The sequence below is a fragment of the Pteropus vampyrus genome, unplaced genomic scaffold (assembly GCF_000151845.1).
Source record: "Pteropus vampyrus isolate Shadow unplaced genomic scaffold, Pvam_2.0 Scaffold12, whole genome shotgun sequence".
Taxonomy (NCBI): Eukaryota; Metazoa; Chordata; class Mammalia; order Chiroptera; family Pteropodidae; genus Pteropus; species Pteropus vampyrus.
In genome coordinates this window covers 2299776-2324987 of record NW_011888793.1, presented here as the reverse complement: position 1 = coordinate 2324987, position 25212 = coordinate 2299776, and the positions used below count along the sequence as shown (strand labels likewise).

General features: G+C 40.4%; 1 protein-coding gene across 1 annotated transcript in view; it reads right to left on the bottom strand.

The window, feature by feature from the left end:
• Window positions 1-25212, bottom strand: part of KCNAB1 (potassium voltage-gated channel subfamily A member regulatory beta subunit 1) — a 355662-nt gene that overhangs the window by 59444 nt on the left and 271006 nt on the right. The window contains exons 3-7 of the mRNA XM_023524026.1: window positions 20330-20367; window positions 13151-13230; window positions 10816-10860; window positions 6779-6823; window positions 4921-4964 (exon numbers count right to left, since the gene is read on the bottom strand). Of these exons, the coding sequence (XP_023379794.1) occupies window positions 4921-4964; window positions 6779-6823; window positions 10816-10860; window positions 13151-13230; window positions 20330-20367 (252 nt within the window). The remainder of the gene's footprint in view (window positions 1-4920; window positions 4965-6778; window positions 6824-10815; window positions 10861-13150; window positions 13231-20329; window positions 20368-25212) is intronic.

Genomic DNA, 25212 nt, shown 5'->3' with positions numbered 1-25212 from the left:
GAGGTAGAAGAATCAAGGTTAACTCTTAGATTTTTGGCTTGAGAAGTGAAGTGAGTGTTAGTAAGATGAGGAAGTCAGGGGAAAAGCAGATTGGTGTTGGTGGTGGGAGCCATGGTAAGTGTGAGCAGCACATGAATCAACCGCATGGAGCTCTTGGCAGCTAGAGGGACCAGTCTGGCATTCAGGGAGAGGTCAATGTGCAGGTGAAGCTCAGGGTTTGCGACCAAGTCATTTGGGCTTGCCTGAATGACTTGGCCCATGTCTCCTAGCCTTTTTGGGCCTTTCCTCATCTGTCCAAAGACGAAACGGAGCTAGGTGATCCTTCTGTTTTGACCTTTCACATGACAACAGACCAAATCAGGTTGTCCTGCCTTTTCCTAAGTGGATGTGGGAATCTTGAAATAGCTGAATCGGTATCAGTGTTGCAGGTTTAACTGTGTAGAAACAAGGAAATCAGTAGTTTGGAATTCTGCAAGGGTTCTATTCAAATATGCTGTATTGTTTACCACACATTTATATTTACCGCACATTTGATTTCTTATCTAGCTTTAAAAAAATGTTCCTTAAGTAATGTACACAGTTTCCCTACATAATTTTCCAATACCTTTTTGGCAGACCTCTCAGATAAGATTTAAGACACACTTGCTTTTTTTTTTAATAAAGACTGCACTGTATTAGAATAATATACGTGGCTGCATCTCCCATTATGAAACATGGTTATCCTGGTGGGTAACTATCAACATGGTATACTGGGAAGGAATCCCGTGATGAATTCATTTGTTAAGAAATTTATTCTTTAATTGCAAAATCATAAATTATTTCTTTTTTTAAAAAAAAAAGTTCAGATAGTAGAGCTTAACATTTGCCATTCATTAAAAACTTTCAAGCAGAGCTTTCTCAGGTTTTCTCTTTTTTTATTCCTAAAACAATAACAGTGAGTTTCTGTTTTGAATCACATAACTGTCGTTTGCGTGAAAAGCCAATGTAGACTTAGACACAGCTTTTGCCATTAAGAGCACACAAACGATTTATTTATTTTTACAATATGATTTACCAAATTATGTCTATTCTTTCATGTTAGATTCTAAAGAAATTTGATCTGCAAATTTTAACATAAGCACAAATTTGGGCTTAATGAATGTTTGTAGAATGGCTGAATTAATAAATAGACTTTCAGAGCCTGGGAGGAACTTGGGATTCTAAATGAATATAATAAATCCAATAGTGAAATTTCTACCCTCTCCTGTGAATCTAAGGAGAATGTTATTTCTTATTGGATCTAAGTCAAGGACTTTGGGCTCATTGAAAATGTCTTTTATATGAATTTTTTCAAAACTACCCTATGTATAAGTAAAGCTCATTTTACACTCTATAAACTAACTCAGGTGGCCAAGGTTATCCAGCACACAAGTGGCCAGAGCTTGATGTGAATTGGGCTTCTGTCTTACCTTTAAGAGCAATTCTCAAATTTAAGGTATGTATGAATCTCTAGTGTCGAATAAAATCACCTTCATCACAGAACAAGTACCCATGAAACCCAAAGATAATGATTTATAAATCATCCAAACTTTATTTTGGATCTAGAAGTCTCATGTTGCCCTTTTTCTGCAAAATTCACTCAATTCCCTAATTTCAGCCTGCCTAGAAATATTCTTTTTGCTGACGCTTTTGCACTCATGAACATTTTTTTGTCTTTGGCTGAAATTATGAACTGCAAAATAACACCGACAATAATAACATAATAATAATCGATCTCAATTCTTCAATTTCAAAAGTTTGAAATTTTGTGTCAAAGTTTAAATCTGGGTCAGTTTGAATTTCAGCTGAACTAGTTTATCCATCATGAGAGATTAGTTCCTAAGAGAATTTCTGACTTATTTAAAGCAAGAGAAAATTTAAGATATTTCTGTTGAGTTGTATGAGGCTTGAAAAAAACAATCTATAAAAAAGAGAAAATTCTGAAATTATCCACATACATTGGTAAATATTGAAGCGATGGAGATTTGTTAAAAAGCATAGTAGCACACATGCTCCATTCCTTTTCTCTTTGATTTTATATTTCTTTGTTGCTCGCCAGTTTGAGCCAATTTCTGAATCTTTTTTAATCAATTAGAGTGAAGAGAAAAGAAAAACAGAAATTTCTAGGCAGCACACTGATGTCCTGTTCATTCAGCTTGTTACTACAAGCTGACTTGGGTTTATTTCTGTTGACAAACTCTGCGGTAGATGACACAAGTAACGGAGGTAAATGCTAGAGCAGGAATGGTAACAGTTTTGAGAAGCAGGGTGGGTTTGACTTTACAATGACAAATTGGACACCAAGGCCTGAAGGGATTTTGTTTGGGTGAGGAATTTGGAAGCTTTCTCTAGTGCTAGAATGTGGTCATTTATTGTGGCAGCCTCGGAATGTTACTTACTTAGTAAAGGGTATCCTTATTCATAGAATGGTGAGTAGCGGTTGCACTATTAAGAACGATAAGGATGATGACAAAAATAAAATTTATTAAGTGCTTATTATGTGACAAACACTGTGCTCAATGTGAATTATCTAATTTCAGTTTATATATATTAATACCATAAGGTAGGAATATTTATAGCCCATTTTATAGTCGAGGAGGTGGAAGCTTAGTGAGGTTAAGTGATTTGCACAAATTATTACATTAATGACAGAGTTGGAACCTGACGCAATGTTTGCCTGATTTCAAAGCCCAAATGCCTACAAATATATAAAAAATCAGTTAGTGAGAAATACCAAACTCAAACAAAGACTTTGGAAACAAATAAATATATTTGTTACTGTTAAAATATATATATATATATATATAAATTAAACAATTAGTCTACATTTTAAATTAAATAATTGAATACTGGAACTATTTTTTTTCCCAGTGCACGTCTAAGGTAGTTCGATGAAGTTATCTTTATAAGTCAGGAAATACCTCCAACTTCCAAACTAAGATGAATCTCTTCAAATTCAACATTGTCTTTTAGATTAGATTCATGGAAAGAAAAAAAGTCACAATGATATGACAGCCTAGGAGAAAATATTTGCAATGCATGTAACTGACAAAGCGAGTACATCATTAATACATAAAGAGCTCCTACAAATGAATAAGACCAAGGCAAACAACTCAAAAGAAAAATAGCCTAAGAATATGAAGAGTTAAATCCCCCACAAAGAAGCACATAGTTATGAAAAAAAACTCAAACCCATTAATAAATAAATGCATAAGTAGGCAAATAAACCCAGCCCATCCGTCGGATAGGTATATTCTTTTTAGAAAATAATTTCGTGTTAAAATATCCATTAGCATTTGACCTAACAATGCCACTTCCAGTTTCTGTCTCATTTACATAAGAATAGTCATTTGTATAATTCTTTATAATACTAAAAACTGGAAATAACCCATAAATCGTGTGTGTAGGTGTGTATGTGTGTGTCTAAATTTATTTTAGTTGAGAATAAAAGTAAAGTTTAACTTAAATGTATAGTTTAATTTCATTGGCTTAATACATATGCTTTTGTATTTATAATTAAGTTGCATAGATAAGTCAGTGTGACTATAGGGAAAAGTTGGAAAGGATATGCACCAAATTGTCAAACTGTGGAATAAGATGAGGTGAGCAAAGGAAGGATTTTTTATGTATTTTTATTTTTAAAGTGGTGGGATTAGAATATATTTTATGTTTTTGGTGACTGGTATTTCATAAATGAAATTTATTTTAAAGAGGAGAAAAATTATCTGTCTTAATGATTAATCATGAATCTAAAGTTATAAAATCTTGGATTTCTATGAACTAGTTCATGAACTATTAGAAAGATGTTGGAAATATATGGCAGCCCCTTTTCACATTTTTTTCCTTTATTGAAAAAACTTAAGTATAAAATTTTTGTAATATATAGATAAGCAAGAAATAAGTTAAAATTTCTTACAATTCTCATAATTTTCACAGTAAAGTAGGGTAGTAGTAGTCTACTATGTAATAGTTCTTGCAGACTGTTTTATTTCCTCTTTATTTTGAGTGCCATAGCAAAAGCAATGGCACCATGAATCAATTACCCAGTGGTAATTTTCTTCACTTTTTTCCCCTATGCTTCTATAGTCTTTTTTAAAAAGTACAATAGTCTTAACATAGGTCCACACAAAAATTTGTACACAAATGTTTATAGCAGCATGATTCGTATAATAGTCAATAAAGTGAAAGCAACACAAATGTACATCTATTGATGACTAGGTAAACAAAATGTGGTATAGTCATATGATGAACTTTATTTGGCAATCAAAAGGAATTAAGTACTGATACATGCTACAACATAGATAAACATTAGGCTAAGTGAAAGAAGCCAGTCACAAACTATCACATGTTGGACAATCTTATTTATATGAAATGTCCAGAACTGGCAACCCTATGGGGACAAAAATAGATTCACTAATCTACTTGCTTAGGGCTGTGGGAGCAAGTAGTGGCAGCAAGGGAATGACTACTAGCGTGTATAAGGTCTCTTTTTGGGGTGATGAAAATGTTTTAAAATTAAATTATGGTGATTGCACAACTCTGTAGTTATAGTCAGAACCAATGACTCGTATGCCTTAAATGAGTAAACTTTTATGGAATAGAAGAAATTATATCCCATATAATTATATCTCAGTAAAACTCTTGAAATCTTATGGAAGCATTTTATTAATGTCAGCATAGCTGTAAATGAAAAGAGTTCTAGAAAATTCGGCTTTTTTCTGAGTTTCCATTCTTTCCTCTCCCTACACTCCCTACACTCAATCCCAGGAAGAAACTTGGTTGATTGTGGTTCTTTTTATGGAGAATTTTTCCGCTCCCGAAGTGTTCTAAACTTATTTGGTTGATACCTTTCCTGAATCACCAGCCCACAGATGAAAACAAAATGGAAGCAGCAGTACCTACCTTCAATAATATGTTTTCTTGACAACCCTCTTTCCGTTTCAGCTCTAATAAGAAAAGAAGCAAATGACTTTCAGTGGGGTGTGCTTTTTTAAAAATCTCTCTTTCAAAAGAACAGAATAATCATTCTAGAGAGTTGCTAATTTTATACCCTGTTCTTGGCAAATTCTGCACCATTGCAGACTGGTGGGCAACACACTGAGTCTCTTTTCTTTGGGGACCCCAGGAGATGAATTAACCATGACTGTCATCACACCATAGCAATAACAACTCAGCCATGCACACTCTGTCCATATGTAATTTGACACATGGCTCAACCTTCCCACCTTGTCCCAACCAATCCCAAGGAAATTTTAAAAATAAAATAAAAGGCTTGACATAAGTTTGTGAGCTTACTATAAGATTGCCAGGCTGTTACTGCCATTAGCTCTTCTGAGAAAGGAAGCAAATTTGAAAGTGCCTTTTAACTTTCAAAAGAAATCAACAACTCTTTTCTTTTAAAATGCAATCAACCAACTTTTCCTTAAATTAGGATCCTAAGAAGACCAACTTTTAACCAGGACTTTTGCCTTTTCAGATCATTCTCAAGCTCTAGCCAATTAGAAAGAAATATGATCCTTGGGTTTTAAAATATTGATGAAATGTTTCTTCAATATCAATAACTTTGGCAATCTCTTTTTAAGCATAGTAGTTTACCGTTTACCTTTGGTGATTTTGTATCTTTTATAAGTATATTAGACAATATTCTGCATAGTACACTACTGCATAATTGTTCTTGCAGATTGTCTTACTTTCTGTTTATTTCCTCATTATAGGCAAGGTTTTGAGAACCATTGCAAAAGCACCAGGCAATGTCACCACGAATCAGAGCATAGACAAATTAAATCTACATTTCTTGTACGTACCAAGTTGCTTTCTTTTTATATAGACTATAATAGGAATAAAAATCAAAATTCCATCTTTCTATCTCCAGATTCATCATAAACAGACTCAAAACAGCAATAAAATACATGTGTGTGTTTGTACACACATACATTTTTAGTAGAACATTCCTAAAAACTGGCTTCTGCCTCCAGTTTTGTTTTTAACTATGTATTGCCTATCGATTATAAGGAGGTGAATAAGATTTTGGTTGTTTGTGGGGGGTGGGAATTGTTGTTGTTGAGATTTCATGGAAATCCCAAAGATTTCCATGAAAATGTATATGGAATAGCTTGATGTTTTCTTACATGTTTTTAAAAAAGACCAGACTTCTAAGTCCTGCTGGGTAATGTAAGTACCAGTTCAAATACAAACAGGTCCATCGGAAGCCAATTCATCCTGTGACGTTTGTTGTGCGTCTCACACCAGAGAGAGGACTTCTCTTTTATGCGGCCTGACAGTGAGTGTTATTCTCCAATGAGAAGCTCCTTTTGATGGGCACTTTGAGAGTCCTCTGCAGAAATGATCAGAGACTTACACTTGGGGCCGGACAAGATATTTTTATCTTTGTGATCTGCAGAAGTCTTTGAGTTTGGGCAGATTTGAGTAGCTTTTCTTCTGTGATGCTGTGTGCTTATTTTCTTTTCCCAAAATTCAAACTCTGTTTTGGAAACTGTTCTAGGAATGAGATTGGTATTTGAAAATCTCTGTAAATCACTTAGTAACAGGTGACCACATGTTTTGTACTACATTTCTTTGGGGGTATCTTGCTAAAATTGAATCTTAGGCCAATTTCTATTTCCTTCCAGTGAGAAAAAATAACCTTTTCAAATTAATTAATTTTGGTACATTAGACGTGAAATGGTTGCCTAAAAAGATAAAAGCATGAACTACTAGTTGTTTCCTGTCAAGAAGGGAAAATAAAAGGTATTTAACTTACTTTCCGCCCCAGTAGAGTTTGGTTGTTATGACCAAGCTGGACCTCCTGTATGTTAAACAGACAAGCGCAAATAGAGACATATTACGTAAATTGCCAGTTATTGTACTGAATCATATTATTGTTATGACATTATCGTCATAAAGAATTTATTGTACTTCGCATTTTTAAAAATTTGGTAAAGAGGTAAATTTGTTAATTCATGTCACTGAAATATAAGGACAGAGAGGGAAGCTGGCAAGTGGGGACTTGAAGTCAGATCCCAGAAAAAGAGATTGAATGGAAATGATCTCTACCAGGTGGGGTGAGAGGACGTAGAGGGCTGTGACAGCAAATAGGTGAGCAGGTGGTAGCGCAGGGAAGGGAAGTGGTAGGCGTGGAGGGTCAGGAATAGTAAAGGAGATGCATAAGTAGAAGGATGTAAAGGATGGATTGCTTTAGTATCTCAAACAAACAGCCACCAACTAACACTCACTTAGCATCTGACATAAGTTAGGTGAGTGAGCATGAACTTTCCTGGAGTTAAGTCTACCATCCAAGGACCATGGACCCAGCAGTGCTGAGTTACTCCCCTTTCCAACCATCATATTCACAGGCAGAAACTGTCTACATGAAAATATGAACAATGAAGTAATTTGTAATCGTCAATAAAAAGGAATAAAATTTATTTGAGTGTCTTATTAAATGGAAATGTTGTTTCAGGAAAACAATCATAAAATCCTTAACTCAAAGTTTTACCACCTTACGCTTAAGGGAATAAAATGTGAGCATCTTGTCAGCAAACTTATTACTTTCTCAAAACCACACCCACAGACAGAAAATGCCATTATAATTGTGGAATAAGAAATATGTCATGAGAACTATAGTCATATAATTTAAAATTGGGAGGCAGATCTCAGAGTAATTTAGTTTCTCTAGGAATGTAATTCAATTGCACTGGTCTAGACAAAACAATCATTTGTGATTCAAAGGTTAAGACCAAACTTTGAGAGTATTTGAAATAAAGCATTTATAATTCCATCAGCAGTAGCAGTGACGCCTCAGGGCCCTCAGGTATAAAACCTAGTATGATTAATGATAACCAATGGGGAATGATGGTGACAATTCTGACAACTTGGCTGCAGTAGGAAAAATTTGTAGAAAATGTCAGCAACCCCATCCCACAGAAGTTAATTCCCTGAAAAGTAATTTGAATCACTGTAATGCAAAATCTACAGATATTTGCATCCAGAGATTATACACCCCAGAAGGTGCACTTTCTAGATTGATCCATCAACCTCATGAGACCTAGCATAGCAGCCATCTGCCACAGGGGAGCAAGGTCTCCTTTAGCAAACATTTTCAGAGCCTCAATAAAAGGCCGGATGGAATAATATAAAAAATGAATGCAGCCCTCTTGATTATTCAGGGCATTTGGGCCTGCCAAAGCCGCACATTCTCTTCAGATACTACCACCACAGACTTACTTATTCTTCCAAAGTTAGGCTTTCTGTAAAGTGGTTAGTCTATACAGGTATGCACACTAATTCAAATGGAGACAGCAACCTGGCAAATTATCTCTGACCTTGCAGAGGCATTCAGAGTGGGTGGAGCGATCACACGAATGTTTTTCTTTGGTATAGCGCAGCCTTTAAAAATACTTTTGCACACCTTATATCACTTTATCAACATAACACTTCATGAACAGCTATGCCATCCGTTTTACTAGTGGGGAAATTGAGATCGAAGTGAAGTACCTGGTCCTGGACAGCACAGCTGGCCACTCAGTGGCCCTGGGACTAGAAGCCAAGTACCATAGTTGAAACTGACTTTATAGACTCCATGCTGTGATGATACGGTTTATCTTTTTATCAGTCTTCTGGGGGCAGCTGCGAACTGATATCAATATTCTGCAGCCTGGTGATAACTTAAGTTTGTATTTGCAAGACCAAAGGGCAGTTTGAGAAAGATGCATGTTAATCTAGTTCTTGTGGGTGTACAGTAGGCTGTGAAAGCCCCGAAGAGCGATGGCTAAATGTTCTCTGGGTGTCGAGGGGAGAAGAGCTACTGCACTGACACTTCTCCTTCCTCGGTGTTCTCTGCCAGCCTGACCTCGCTGCGGATTTCACTGGACTCACCCCCAAGGTCTCTGCTACGGGTTGAATCGTGTCTCTCAAAAAAATATGTAAAAGTCCTGACCCCTCAGTACCTCAGAATGTGAGCTGGTTTGGAAACAGTGTCACTGCAGATGGAATTAAATTACGATGAGGTCATACTGGAAAGTGTCGAGCCCTTAATCCAATATGACTGGTGTACTTATAAGAAGACACACAGACACACATGAGGGGATGTGATGACATGTGATGACAGAGGTAGAGGTTGAAGTGCTGTATCTGCACCAAGGAACACCAAAGATCACCAGCAACCACCAGAGCCTCGGAAGAGGGAACATGGCCCTGCCCAAACCTTGATTTTGGACTTCTGGCCTCCAGAACTGTAAGAGAATAGATTTCTGTTGGTTTAAGCCATCCAGTTAGTGGCTCTTTGTTATAGCAGCAGCCCTAGGAAATTGATACAATGCCTATTTGGGCAGTGATGGATGGACCAACGTAATGAATGGGAAGGTCACTCAGGCAAGGTGGAGGACTGGGTGGGGATCTGAATATTTTTCCATTTTTAAGGTTGAATACAGTTCTCTTTTAACACCGTTACAGTCCCTGGAGTTGGGGAGGAAGATAAGTGAGAAGGGGAAAGTAGGTCACCAAACTGTATTTGTTGACATCTCCATAACTTTCTGGTTTTCTATTTCCACAAGGCCCTCCATTCCTACCAAGCACTTATCTAAGAGTGAAGAGTAAGCATCCGTGGAGTAAGAATACATGGAGCTCTGTTTGACCCTTCCACTTTCCCCTTCCATTTAAACGCTTTGTGCAAAGGCATAATAAAACCAGTCTTGAGCTATACTTTTTGAGAATGTCCATTTTTCCTAGACTGAATTTTATACAAGCTACAATTTTATATGCATGGGTCCAGAGTTCTTTGCATAGTTGTCTCACGAATACTATTGATCTGTTATTTATTTGGCCATCGGCAGATATTATTCCAGAGCAGAATAGGACCCCAAACTTGTCCAGTGGTCTTTGTTGGGCTTTGCCTGATTCTGTGCCCATGCTGGGGAAGAAGTGGCCTTTGGGGTTGACGCACTTAGTGAAATGGAGGGGGATTGCCACCCTGCCCCCCAGGCCCCCACAGATGTTGCAGCATCCATTATCATACTCGCTTTGGCTACAGATGGCGATGGGATGAGACGTGACCCCTCAAGGATAGCAGATGAAACACTTTCTTGAATGGCCAGGGAATAGGGCTCCCAGTACACAGGCGAGACATTGGCAGTTAAGAAAGCTTTAGGGTATTTATCTCAAGGACTTCTTATTTCATCATTTCTTTGCATTCATAAATATGTGTGTATAGTATAAATAATCAGCTTCCTGTCAGCTGGCTTCTTTCACCAAATTACTACAAATGGCAATCAGAAGCCATGAAAATGTCACTTTCTTTTATGGACGAATACTTCCTGAACCTTCCCTCCTTATCTGCTCAACCCCACAGTAATTCACTGTGATTAATGATTAGTCAATAATTTTTGAAGCACAAGTAATGAACTGGCTGGTATTTATTTTCAGTCCACGTGAATCATTTTTTTACGAAGAGTTGACTTACGTTTTGTACAAACTTTTGGCCAGTTTTTTTTTTTTTTTCTTTTATGCCTACAGCACCTGGTCTTTTTAGGTGGTCTCCTATCCAAGTACTAACCAGGCCCGACCGTGCTTAGCTTCCGAGATCAGACATCGGGCTTGTTGAGGGTGGCATCGCCATAGACCATGGACCATGGCTCCACTGGGGCGTGAACCCAGGACCTTCTGTGTGTAAAGCAGACATGCTAACTGCTACACTATGGAACCACGTCCTGGCTAGTTGTAATACAATTTTATTTTCCCTTCCTCGATACAAAATAATAAGTCTTTTTAAAGGCAATTAAGTGATTATAGTGAATGCATTACCTCCAGCCTTTCTTCTTGATGATGCTCCCCAGAATCACTTCAGCTCTGAAGGAGGAAATGGATAATATCTTAGGGTACAGTGTCTTCGAAACGCAAGAGTCAATCCAAAACACTAGAGCCATCCCTTGTTTGAACTCTCAATGCCTCCATGTCCCGAAAATAGAAGCCACTCTCAGCTGGTAGCACAGTTTCTGCTATTTCTGCTCATGCCTGCAGAATCCTGCTCCAGAGCATTCCAGAAGCACCTGCCAAATCCTGACACACTGGCAGGAGACCACCTGCAGTTCTGATATTAAGAAACAGCAGCCATTTGGCAGTTTTTTGTTTTTAAACCACTGATCCCATATATAAATGTCCTGCTTGGGGTGTCCAATCTATTTGCTGTGGTCTCCAATTGTGACTATGAAGGACAATGAGACCTCACATTATTTAGATAGAATATAATGACTTCCAGGAGATCTTGCAGGATAAAAGAAACCATGCATGGGTATCCCAGAAGCCAGGGCTGCAAATGTAGAGGCCCACAGAGATAATGTCCTGGGTTCCAGTGACAAGCATTGCATAGAAGCAGGACATAAGGTGTTAGAGAAGTGAGTGACCTTCCCGCACCTAAGGCTGGGTCGTGGAGAGGTATACTGAAGACTCCCCACTGTGTCCCCCCATCTACCTAGCTCAGCTGGGACCCTAGCTCAAGGAAACTTACACTATCTTCTAGGCCTCTCCCAGTAAAACCAACTTGTGAGAAGCAGCTGGTCTCTCAGAGGCTATGTGAATGGGGACATTGACAGAATTAGCACTTTGTCCGTTAGGGCCCTATGGATGGAGGTCATTGTTAATCGTTGTCTTAACTGAAAGTTCTGTCTTTGTTGGAGTGGGTTTAGGAGCCTGGCGATAAGCCACAATGCAGTTAGCTGTGGAGCATGCCGCAGACAGACATGCACCGGATGTGACACCAGCGTCCTCATCTTCCTCTCCCCTGCCTCTCTGACGGTTGCCTTTTGCAACCTTGTGTTTCACAGTGGGAACCTGTCTCACTTACACACTGACAAGCAGTTGGTAATTAACCAGGACTGATTATCCTTCACAACAGGAATACAAACGGAACTCTAACAGACTTGTTCATCATTCCTCCCTTTTGTCAACCTTAGCTCCTCTTGGTATTGAGTAGGATTCGACAAAAGAAGAAAATAGTGAGAAAACGTAGACTATCGAAAGGAGCAAGGCCTTATTGACTTTATTTTTCTTGGACTCAACAGGAAACATCAGGGATGTGGTCTCTGAACCTCCTTGATGGTCCTTAAATATAGACCCGCCCTTGAAAAGGAGGAAACCCACGCAAAGAAAAATGCATTTCAACCAGGCAGTGACGAACGTGACTGAGCAAAGCCAGCAGTTCGATTGTAGTTCTCACCTGGAAGCGGGGAATTAGGCCTGTCAGTGATTATGCATCACAGTCCTGCTAGAAAATTGCAGAGCTGCTCAAGCAGCTGTCCAGCCATTTAGTTCCTTTTAGTTCTTGGGGCTGCATCCATATTCACAGTGGGGGCCAAAGTGCTCCAGTGCTGTTCTGAAATATGCTTCTTGTGGCTAAACCTGGAGTGCGTGGATCTTGAGGCCTGGCCTCAATGGCACATTACGTGTGTGTTCAGATTTGGGAATAATCCCTGTCCTAGAGCCCAAACCTGCTCTCTAGTCGGTGAGAGGGTTCGTAGCAAGATACGACTTTTCCAGCAAAAGAAGCAAGGCCTCTTTGCAACCCTCTCTGTCCTCAGAGTGGGGTCTGAAATGCCCTCTTGTAAAAGATACTGAATTTCTTGGCCTCTTTGGGAACCCCTCCTTTAATCTCTGATCTACCTGTAATCCTATGTGGAGGGACAAGTCTGCAAACAGAAAAAGCATGCTCTGCTTCCCCACAGAGAGGAAGGTCCAATTTCCCTCTGGAATTGAGGAACTATGAGATTTGATTATGAAATTATGAGACTAGATTTTGAGCAACCACACCGTAATCTGCTAATTTATTTGCTCACTCATATAGGTAACTGATGTTTATTGATCTCCGCTGCCACCACCCTGGTCCCAGCCACCTCGGCCCTCATGTTGGCCAAGGCGATTGCTTCATGCAGGGACCAGAGGCAGGAAGGTGTGGGTGTGCAGAGGGGGCCGGAGATGGTCAGTATCCCTAACTGTGGTGGTGGTGGTACAGGTGGGGAGAAACAGTGCCATCGGCAAGTGTGGGAAGGGTGGACCCTTCTCACTGGCGTGTCAGCCATAGTTTGGGCAGAGTCTCTTGGTTCTAGAAATGCCACTTGAGGGACGCAAATAGGTACCGACTTACTTTCCAGCGGCATAGACCTCGGCAGTATCAAAGAGATTAACACCACTTTCGTAGGCGATGGTCATCAGCCGTTCAGCCACCTGCAAGAAGATGGGAAGGTCAGCCGGAAAAGCCAGGTGCTTCCCAAACATGAGAAGCAGCTTTGAACCCTCCAGTGGTCTTCAAAACTCTGAAATTTCACTAATCACTCCTTGTTTTTCTCAGTTGTAGGAAACAAAGAATGCAAGAAGCTCCCACCAGCCTATATGGGGGTAAATGTATCCTTCTCCTCAGCCACCTTCCTGGCACTGAGGGATTTCCGTCAGTGCTGAGGTAAGCCAGCTGTCAGGAAGGAGCACAGTGAGGCAGACAGACTTGTTGCTCACGCCACGTGGGAGATCTGGTTTGCAACATTCTCTGTGGCATCATTTGTCTTGTGGCCGATTCCGTTTCTCTCCTTTCTCCAAGCCAATAGGTTGTGGCACCTGGGCGACTCATGACCTAAAGGTTTGTGCTTTCTTTCCTCAAGGCTTAGCAGACTGTGCTGATGAACCGCAGGTGAGACGAAGCTGTGACTGTTGTAACTCCTGCCACCCCCATCTCAGCAAAACCCTGGACACCATCACAGAGTGGCCAGCCAGCCTAATCGACTGGGATGGAGGGCGTGAGGCACTGGCTCCTCCCTGTCAGTCTGAAAAGAGATCTCCAGGCTCCTTATTCCTTCCTTTGTGCTGCCGGACGTAAGTGGCCAGTGTGACAGAAGTATCCCAGCGGGGATAGCTGTGAACAATGGCCTGAGGGATACCTATAGAGACATAGCCGCAAGCAAAGAGTGGAGAGGGGCCATTTTTCATTTTGCTGATAGACTTATTAGTCCACTGAGAAATTACACACCTCGTAAATAATTAAAATTGATTTTTCCATTATGTTTTTGATTGCAGGCTAAAGGTGCTCCGTCAGCATTTCCAAGATAAACTCTTTTCCTGTTGTTTTTAAAACTGGCCAACCAAGAAAATTGTTAGGTTAGCAAAATGGAGTCCCTGCAAATTCTTTAGAAAAATAGCAGCGAAAATGCTATCACTGCCTTTAATTTAGTACTATTGTGACATTTATCCTAAGTAAAGATTGGAAGTTAAGACAGGTATAGTTTTTCCCACTGTGACTGTCATGTGTCTAAGAAATCATTATGCTTGAGTGTACATTACCCTTGTGTCATATCACATGACATACCGGTAGATGATTATTGGGAAATGAGCATAAATTTTATATAGAGAGAAATTTTAAGATAAGATGGAGAATCATGAATGGATAGTTGGAGTAAATGATTGCTGAGATGTTTCCCAATCAGGGGATTTGAAGACCTCAGTGTAGAAGAATGAAATCACTGGACTAAGTCAGAAAACCAGCTTTTTAAATTTTTATTATTTTTTAAGTTTTAATTTTATTTTTTTAAGTTTATCGAGTTAACATTGGTTAGTACAATTATGTAATTTTCAGGTGTACATTATAATTTGATGTCTCTATATTATATTGTGTATTTACCACCCAAAGTCCAGTTTCCTTCAGCTACCATATATTTGGTCCCCTTTACCCACTTCACCCTCCCCATATCTCCCTATATTTGACCCCTTTTACTCCAGAAGACCAGCTTTTTGCCTTGGGTGTACAGTTACTGGATAAATCAACTTGAGCAAGTCATTTGTCCTCTCTGTAGGACGGTTTCTTCATCTACGAAATGATGATAATTCTGTTCAGATATCCCATGGAGCCCTTATGCCCAGAGCCAGTGGACCTCCCCTTTCTTCCCCAGGATGTACTATTCTAATTGAGGCCTAGAATTCCTATAGCTCTATTACTACCTGAGGATGAAGTCGATACACAAAGGAATACAAAAATATAGGGCCAAGAGAATCACTGGGGAATGGAGTGGGGGCCACTGATTGAGTCAATCCTGAAGCTTGCTCTACCTCTACCGTACAAGTATGAAAGTCCAAATAACTTCTTTCCTAATTGGTTAAGCCAATTTGGGTTAAGCTTATTGTTACCTGCAGTTGAAGGAACCCTAACTACCTTACAGATGAGAAAATGTCAATAAAACTCTGAAAATTAAGTGCTATAAGATGATAATATGCTATTTACCATTATTTAACCCATTTCTTGTTTAGAAAAAAAAGTGCAGCTTGCTGTCAGCATTAATTTAACATCATGCAAAAGAATGCTTCGTTTTCTAGGATTTGACATTTTCAACGGTCAAGAATTACTGTATTTATAAATGGAAATACCACTACTAAAAACAGGATGCTATAAATAGAATGATGTCATTTGTTTCCAAAGATGATCGATATACTAGAGCGATGCAAAGGTAATAATAAAAGTGAGATATTCCGTGGCAAACTTTGGGGGTAAGGTTAGGGCTGTACTCCACGGAGTAAACACTACAGCCACAAGTGCAGCTGGCGAGTATTCTCGGGGCAAACGGGAAATGGGTTAATAATAATATTCTGATGAGTAACATCTATCTTGATTTTATGATGAATCATCGTTGGGAGGCACCTCACAGAGTTATCTAGTTTCATGTTTGAATCTTTTCAATCATGTCCTTGTCAAGCGGCTCTTCAACATATGGTTGAACTGTCCCAGTAATGGGGACATCACCATCTGATGAGACAGGACTGATAATTGCGTCCCCCAGAACATTACGGTGTGGTCATCCCAGGATCCCATATTTGTACTGAACTCATCTGAAGCAGAGAGAAAGCAGGAAAATCTGGGGAGGTGGATTTGTTGCTATTTGTCCGCACCGTTGCCATGATCTTGAGCAGTCTAACCACGGGTGTGACTGGTCTGCCTGTGTCTCCCTTCCCTCTTGTTACTGACATTCTCTCTGCAGGAACCTGGGGGGAGCCACAGCTGGTTTCTGGAAGGACAGTAGCTAATTGTCTGGTGTGTATCTGAGGTCAGAGCCGTTGCAGCCATTTACGAAAATTGTATTGTTGAGTTTTTAGAACCATAATTTTAAAATGATTTATTTCAGAGCCCAGACCTTCACACTCTAACCTGGGCAAGCTGGGCTCATTGCAGTGGAGTGGCAGACACCGTAAAGGAGAGAGCAGAGGTGCAGGAGAAATTGATGCGCTTACAGTTGGCCCCTCTGATCCAAAAGGGAAGCACCATACCAGGCAGTAGAAGGTTATGAACATGCTGGAACACAGTGGATTATTAACTTCGGACCTCCTTCCCTACTTGTCATCTATTTTGTATATAAGTGTGCAGTCATTGCTCTGATATCTGTGGACTTGTCTCTGTGCCTACTCCACACACCCTTCCTGATGCCAGTCAGAGGGCCCTGTAGTGGACTCCGTGATGGCCACCAAGATTCTCCTTCATAACTGGAGGACTTATTCCCATAGATGCTGGGAATGCTGACATCGGATGGCCTTCCGCTGTCAGCCCTCTCTGGAAATTGCACTTAGCTAACGAGAGTCGAGAGTCCCTTAGCCCAAGGTCAGATCTGCTTCTCAGGGCAGCCTCTGTCCAGTGACTGGTCCTACAAGAAATATCAGTGCTCAGTCCTCTTGCCCCAACTTGGGACAACCTTGTAGGGCCATCTCAGCTTCAGAGCTCCCCATGGGGTCAGCTGAGGTCATTGTTGAGACTGCATCATGGCTCAGTTTCTCCATCTGCCTGATTCTGCTTCCTTCCCTGTCCTGTGTTGATCCTGAGAGCACTTCTAATACTGTTCTGCTTGCTAATCTCTATCTCAGAGTCCACTTCTCAAGAAATCCCCCCATGTAACACATTCTCTATGGGAACAGGCATTCAGATACATAAGAATATGCAAATAAGACTTCTCCCCTGGGTCTATTAAATAACAATGGTGACCTTGGGATCTATGGAAAAGACCCTCAGTTCCCCCAAGCTTCTGCTTAGGAATGATAGAACTACCATGTCATATAGGAGGAACTGAGGCTCAGGGAGGTTGGATTGACTTGCCCAAGCTGGGGTGACTGACTGTCCTGGTTTGCCCAGGCTGGAGAGGTCCCATGCTAAAATGTGAAAGTTCATGCAAACTGGGACCAGTTGGTTACCCTAGGTGGAGCCAAAACAAACAAACGAACATACAAACAACAGCAATAAAATCTTTTCATAAAGTGACTAATATTCATTCCAAACTGCTTCCTTCTCCATTTATTGCGCCTGCGCATTGACAGCTTCAAGGATTAGTAGTCTAAAGGTGAAGAGTACAAGAATCCAGATAAAACTGAAAATGATCTTTGAGTCAGTCTTAACTATTTCCTGTGATTAAAGCATTATCCTTGTAAAATGCCAGGATCCCAGGAAAAATTCTCCTATTGTACAGCTCTCTCTGCATTTTCTTTGATCAGCATAATAGAAGCCAAATTAACTTACCTCATCTGAAATTTGACCTCCAAATGTCACCCATGTTCCTAGAAAAGAATAAATATTTGCACATTATTTATAATCATTTTTTTCTACTATTGTGTATAATGAGAGGAAACGCTTTTTTTCTTATGACAAGCCTACTTCATAGGTTGTTCACGAAGGCATCTGAATGAAGGGCACTGGGGCCTGCAGTCCAGCCTGCCTGCCTCCCCTCACTAAGTCATCTAGCAGGGGTCTGCAGCCCCCTGGAGGAAGGGATGCCCTTTCTTCATTCAAAGGCACCATTTATGCTAAGAGCAGCCCTGTCTTACAAAATGCTTTTTCTCCTGATATAGGACCATGAATGCTAGTGTGCAAAAAGGCACTTCTACTCCGCCCAGTCTGGCTGCACACCCCTCTCGCTCTCGCTAGCCAAGAAGCCACCAGTTCTGAAAGTGAAGATAAGACCTTGGGTTAGGGTTCTTCTCTTTTTTTTTGTCTCCAACAAGGGATTCTGCTTTGTATTAGCTAATACCTTTCACAAGGAACCCTCTCAACTGTCCTTTCAGTCCCCACTTGCAAGCCCCAGGATGTGACACTTAACCATCTGCTCTGTTGTGACCTGCAACTCCAGAATAAAAATCTCCATTGGTTTGGGGCTGAGAGTAGAGGCAGTAGCTGGAGCAAGAATTGGGACGGCGGGGAGAGAGGCACAACCAGCAGCTGGGTTTGCCTTCAGAAAGCAGGAGGAAAGCAGACAGTGCATGGGCCTTTGCCACTCCGGTCAATAGTCACCTCATCCGTTCCTCCTCTCCTGGATTTTTTTTTTTTTTTTTGAGCCCTAATAGCACGCCAGGCAAAGGCATCGCACCCAGATGCTGGGGACAATGAGGCGATTGATCCAGTTCCTTTTCCCCACAGTCAACTGTACTACGACTGAGGCAAACACAAGGCCGTAAGGCAGGGGGTGCTCTACCTAGACAGGAGGGAGGTGCGCTCGAGAAGGACAAGAAGAGGCGACATTTGGGTTGAATTGCAAAGGAGGTAACTGAATGAAGAAGGACGGGACAGGCATTCAAGTATAGGTAATAGCACAGGCAAGACAGGGAGGCAGAAAACTTTGGAGTGCGCTAATAAGCTGTGCAGTGGGCTCTTGGTTGTTGAAGAAACATGATGCAGAGAGGGGGGTGGCTGGAATAGGAGCAGCCTGGGAGCATACAGAGACGCTGTTGGAAACTTAGGTTTTGCATCTCATAATCACAGTCATAGCCATTTGTGGAAGACCTTCCAAACGCCACCGATCTGCTGATAAATTTGTATACTTTCACCTCTAATCGTTTTGAAAAACCTACAAGGCGATTTTGTTATTCCTATTTCCAGGTGAGGAATCAAACGGGTTTGAGCAACCAAATAAGTGAAATACACAGGACTCCCCACACTGGCCTGGCTTCAAGAGGGGTGGGTACCCTTGTCACAGCATCTCACTGCCCTCAGGAGACTATTTCCAAATTAATCATGGCACTTGGAGTTCACACTGCATAGAATGTTGATGTAATTGTACATTTTCTCTTCTTAGTCGCCAGGGCCTAAAACGAAGGTAGGATATAAGTTACTTAACTGTTACATTCTACTCCACTCTACAACCCCAGAGGTTGCAAATGGGCAGCCACAGGTACATTCACGTGCAGACTTGTTTTGCAGACTTGCTGGAACCATATTGACTCACCTGCCTTTTTAAAAATTTTTGAATAAGTTACCAACATTTAAATAATTAGGAGATTTTTCTTTAAAATGCCGGATTTCCAGTTTTCTTAACAACAGAGTGCCTGTGTCCCCGCAGTGCAGACATCCCTGGATCTGAGGGGCCACATGCTCTGTGGAAGGGCTGTGTCCTCCGCATTTAGTCAAAGACTGTACACTTGCCTTTGTATTCCCCACACTGAAGTTAAATGCAGTTGTAATTTCCTACCACATGTTTACCGCTATTTTTCTTATTGTAAAATTAAGAAAAAAATGGACTTATGCTTCTCCTAAAACACAGGTGTTGAGTATTTCAAGAAAAAATGGGAGTGTATTTTTTTTGGAGGATGTGAAGAATACGCAAACAAAAAATGTTCACCCTGAAAAATCACATCTTAATGCACCCTAATGCTTGCTAATCTCTATCTCAGAGTCCACTTCTCAAGAAATCCCCCCATGTAGCACATTCTCTATGGGAACAGGCATTCAGATACATAAGAATATGCAAATAAGACTTCTCCCCTGGGTCTATTAAATAACAATGGTGACCTTGGGATCTATGGAAAAGACCCTCAGTTCCCCCAAGCTTCTGCTCAGGAATGATAGAACTACCATGTCATATAGGAGGAACTGAGGCTCAGGGAGGTTGGATTGACTTGCCCAAGCTGGGGTGACTGACTGTCCTGGTTTGCCCAGGCTGGAGAGGTCCCATGCTAAAATGTGAAAGTTCATGCAAACTGGGACCAGTTGGTTACCCTAGGTGGAGCCAAAACAAACAAACGAACATACAAACAACAGCAATAAAATCTTTTCATAAAGTGACTAATATTCATTCCAAACTGCTTCCTTCTCCATTTATTGAGCCTGCGCATTGACAGCTTCAAGGATTAGTAGTCTAAAGGTGAAGAGTACAAGAATCCAGATAAAACTGAAAATGATCTTTGAGTCAGTCTTAACTATTTCCTGTGATTAAAGCATTATCCTTGTAAAATGCCAGGATCCCAGGAAAAATTCTCCTATTGTACAGCTCTCTCTGCATTTTCTTTGATCAGCATAATGGAAGCCAAATTAACTTACCTCATCTGAAATTTGACCTCCAAATGTCACCCATGTTCCTAGAAAAGAATAAATATTTGCACATTATTTATAATCATTTTTTTCTACTATTGTGTATAATGAGAGGAAACGCTTTTTTTCTTATGACAAGCCTACTTCATAGGTTGTTCACGAAGGCATCTGAATGAAGGGCACTGGGGCCTGCAGTCCAGCCTGCCTGCCTCCCCTCACTAAGTCATCTAGCAGGGGTCTGCAGCCCCCTGGAGGAAGGGATGCCCTTTCTTCATTCAAAGGCACCATTTATGCTAAGAGCAGCCCTGTCTTACAAAATGCTTTTTCTCCTGATATAGGACCATGAATGCTAGTGTGCAAAAAGGCACTTCTACTCCGCCCAGTCTGGCTGCACACCCCTCTCGCTCTCGCTAGCCAAGAAGCCACCAGTTCTGAAAGTGAAGATAAGACCTTGGGTTAGGGTTCTTCTCTTTTTTTTTGTCTCCAACAAGGGATTCTGCTTTGTATTAGCTAATACCTTTCACAAGGAACCCTCTCAACTGTCCTTTCAGTCCCCACTTGCAAGCCCCAGGATGTGACACTTAACCATCTGCTCTGTTGTGACCTGCAACTCCAGAATAAAAATCTCCATTGGTTTGGGGCTGAGAGTAGAGGCAGTAGCTGGAGCAAGAATTGGGACGGCGGGGAGAGAGGCACAACCAGCAGCTGGGTTTGCCTTCAGAAAGCAGGAGGAAAGCAGACAGTGCATGGGCCTTTGCCACTCCGGTCAATAGTCACCTCATCCGTTCCTCCTCTCCTGGATTTTTTTTTTTTTTTTTGAGCCCTAATAGCACGCCAGGCAAAGGCATCGCACCCAGATGCTGGGGACAATGAGGCGATTGATCCAGTTCCTTTTCCCCACAGTCAACTGTACTACGACTGAGGCAAACACAAGGCCGTAAGGCAGGGGGTGCTCTACCTAGACAGGAGGGAGGTGCGCTCGAGAAGGACAAGAAGAGGCGACATTTGGGTTGAATTGCAAAGGAGGTAACTGAATGAAGAAGGACGGGACAGGCATTCAAGTATAGGTAATAGCACAGGCAAGACAGGGAGGCAGAAAACTTTGGAGTGCGCTAATAAGCTGTGCAGTGGGCTCTTGGTTGTTGAAGAAACATGATGCAGAGAGGGGGGTGGCTGGAATAGGAGCAGCCTGGGAGCATACAGAGACGCTGTTGGAAACTTAGGTTTTGCATCTCATAATCACAGTCATAGCCATTTGTGGAAGACCTTCCAAACGCCACCGATCTGCTGATAAATTTGTATACTTTCACCTCTAATCGTTTTGAAAAACCTACAAGGCGATTTTGTTATTCCTATTTCCAGGTGAGGAATCAAACGGGTTTGAGCAACCAAATAAGTGAAATACACAGGACTCCCCACACTGGCCTGGCTTCAAGAGGGGTGGGTACCCTTGTCACAGCATCTCACTGCCCTCAGGAGACTATTTCCAAATTAATCATGGCACTTGGAGTTCACACTGCATAGAATGTTGATGTAATTGTACATTTTCTCTTCTTAGTCGCCAGGGCCTAAAACGAAGGTAGGATATAAGTTACTTAACTGTTACATTCTACTCCACTCTACAACCCCAGAGGTTGCAAATGGGCAGCCACAGGTACATTCACGTGCAGACTTGTTTTGCAGACTTGCTGGAACCATATTGACTCACCTGCCTTTTTAAAAATTTTTGAATAAGTTACCAACATTTAAATAATTAGGAGATTTTTCTTTAAAATGCCAGATTTCCAGTTTCTCTTAACAACAGAGTGCCTGTGTCCCCGCAGTGCAGACATCCCTGGATCCGAGGGGCCACATGCTCTGTGGAAGGGCTGTGTCCTCCGCATTTAGTCAAAGACTGTACACTTGCCTTTGTATTCCCCACACTGAAGTTAAATGCAGTTGTAATTTCCTACCACATGTTTACCGCTATTTTTCTTATTGTAAAATTAAGAAAAAAATGGACTTATGCTTCTCCTAAAACACAGGTGTTGAGTATTTCAAGAAAAAATGGGAGTGTATTTTTTTTGGAGGATGTGAAGAATATGCAAACAAAAAATGTTCACCCTGAAAAATCACATCTTAATGCACCCTAATCAAACCAGCAATGACTGATGTACAGAGAGGATGGACGTCGAGAAACTTAATGGACTGGAGAAATGGCAGTGTTTGTTTTTGAATAAAAATAAAGTAAGCGATTTGCTGTGAAATGTAGTTCTCTATTAAGTGAAAAAATGGCCAGTGCATCAAAACCTTTTTATAGATGCTTTTATAAGAGAGTCTCTTTTGAATGCAGCAGAAATTATGTGTCCAGAGCATAAGCAAGCATTTGCACATTTTAGTATAACCAGAAACATTGTAGCTCAGCATTTTAAAAATACGGTTGAGAACTTTCAAGATAAGTTAAATTATTGGTGGCATTTTCTATTGCAGCAAATGAGAACAGAGATATAAATAATAGCACACTGTTAGCTATATTTATTTGTGACGTTTCGAGGGGTCAAAGAACTTTTGAACAAGAAGTCCTGCAAGGCAAAACATCAGGAAATAGCTTTGTGATGAGAAAGGTCTCAAACCACTGGATGTCGTATGCACTGTTCAAAGTTATAAGTGTTACTACAGACTGGGCTCTCACAAAGGGTAAGGCTGACACTGGACTTTTCAAGCAACAGATTTCTAGATGGCAGTATTTTGTAGAAACACTAAACATTTAAGTCTGTAAGTCCATTAATTTTCTCATTGATCAGGATTTGCTTCGGGCTAAAAGGCTAAAATGAGACAAGCCATGGATTCAGTAATTAATTCTATGAATCGGCTGTCCTTCTAAATCTTGGAGCAAAATTAGGTCAGTGTCTGCTTGATAAATTTGCTGGCTTATATGTGTTGTGAGGACGGAGATTTTTTAAAACAGTTCACATCACCTAAGGGAGTGGTCCTATCTCCACTTAGCAGCAAAGATTGGCTTGAAGTTTTAAGTTTTCTGCTGACATTACAACTCATTTTCACATTTCGAATATTTTTCTGTAGGGAAATTCACAAGTATTTGAGTAAGTGTCTCATTTGCTTCCCCGTGTCCTGACAAAAAAGAGTCTTTGGGAAATTCATTTGTTAAATTTCATTTGGTCTACTTTCCTACATTGCAGACAGTGTCTAGAAATTGATAGCCTGAAATTTATTCTCCGAAACCGGGCCTTGAATACTGGATTTCAAACTTCATGAAAACATACTAGCATTATTTAGCTTAGCTTTCTTAATTTTTGATAGTACAAAGTGCTGTGATTTGAAGTAATTAAATTATAGTCCAAAATAGTATTGAAGATTAAATATGACAACATTGAAAACCAAGATTGTAGACACATCTTGGAGTAGATCACCCTACTTATAAGAACCACTTGCAATAATTCTATCCATGTTGAGAAGAGCTTGGTTTTAGAAATATAAATCCGAAAATGAATCTGAAAATACCTACCAACCCCAGTTTAAATATTTAAGGCTGCATACCATATATCACAGTGAAAAAATAATGTGAAGTGACTGACATTATGGTACAGAAGAAAAGATGTCAGTTTTCTGATTCCAAATCAAAGCAGTAATGAATTGTGAAAAAAAAATAGTAATAATTACATGTTTTTAATTTTTAGTTTAAAATTTTTAATATAACATAGAACATGGATATCACATATGTGTATATATACATATGTATACATATATTTTATATATGCCTACACTGTAACAATAAAAATGAAGGGTTTGAGTCCATTTCTGAAACTTTGTTACTCTCACATTCAGCTTCTTTGTTAGATAGGCTACTTTCCTGGCCCTTTAGACCTTTGCTACTCATTTTTTCTAGTTACTTGTTTACAAACTTCAGTCTTTTACTAGGGAGTATGCTGACTGAGGGTTTGTGTTTTATTTCATTCATCTTCTCATCTCCACAGCCCTAGAACAGAAATGAGTCCTTCGTAGATGGTCGATAATCGTTGGTCAAATTGAATTGAATTGCCTTTTTGACAGTCATTAATCTACAAAATGTGGGGATAATTCCCCACCAAACCAACAAGGTTATTTTGATTTAGAGAAACGTGAGTAATGCTCATCAACAGTCTTCAGTTCTAGTCCTGAGTTGATCGCTCCCGGTCCCTGGGTACCCATCCAGCTATGCCCGCCCTGGAGAAGAGCTGGGGGAAGGTCCTTCTCTCTGGCTGCAAGGCCTGGGGTAGAGGGTGGCACAATGAGATGAGGGTCCAACAGCCACCCCCAAGGAAGAGTTGCCACTTATAAATTGGACATACTCCCTTCTGATGGAGGGGGGATGGAGTGGTCAATTTCCAGACAGGGAAATTCTGCTTATATGATTTTATTCTCTACTGCCTGCCCCTCTCCACAAGATCTAAGGTGGTTTATTAGTGAATACAGTTCTCAAAAACTCTCTGTGATAGTTTTCTTGATTATTTTTCTGCCTCTAATGAGAGCACACCTTTTTGAGGCCAAGGATGGTGTATGATTATTTCACTGTGAAGTCCCAAATTAGGGGAATGTTATTAGAAGATAATTTCACTAAAATGACACTTGTTATTTCTAACCTTTTAAAAGAAGAGAGAGTAAAAAGAGAACTTTGAATTGTTATTTTATTTTCTGATGAAACTGCTTCATGCACCAAGAAATATAGGCTTTGAAAACCTCTGTTGGGGTCTCCTGGCATACACTTACCATGGCATAGAAAAATGATTGGTGAAACATAAAAAGAAAAACTGCCTTCACACACACACACACACACACACACACACACACACACACACACATCTTGGTTACTTAGTTACCTTGTTGTAATTATTTCCTGTTATTCATTTAGGAAA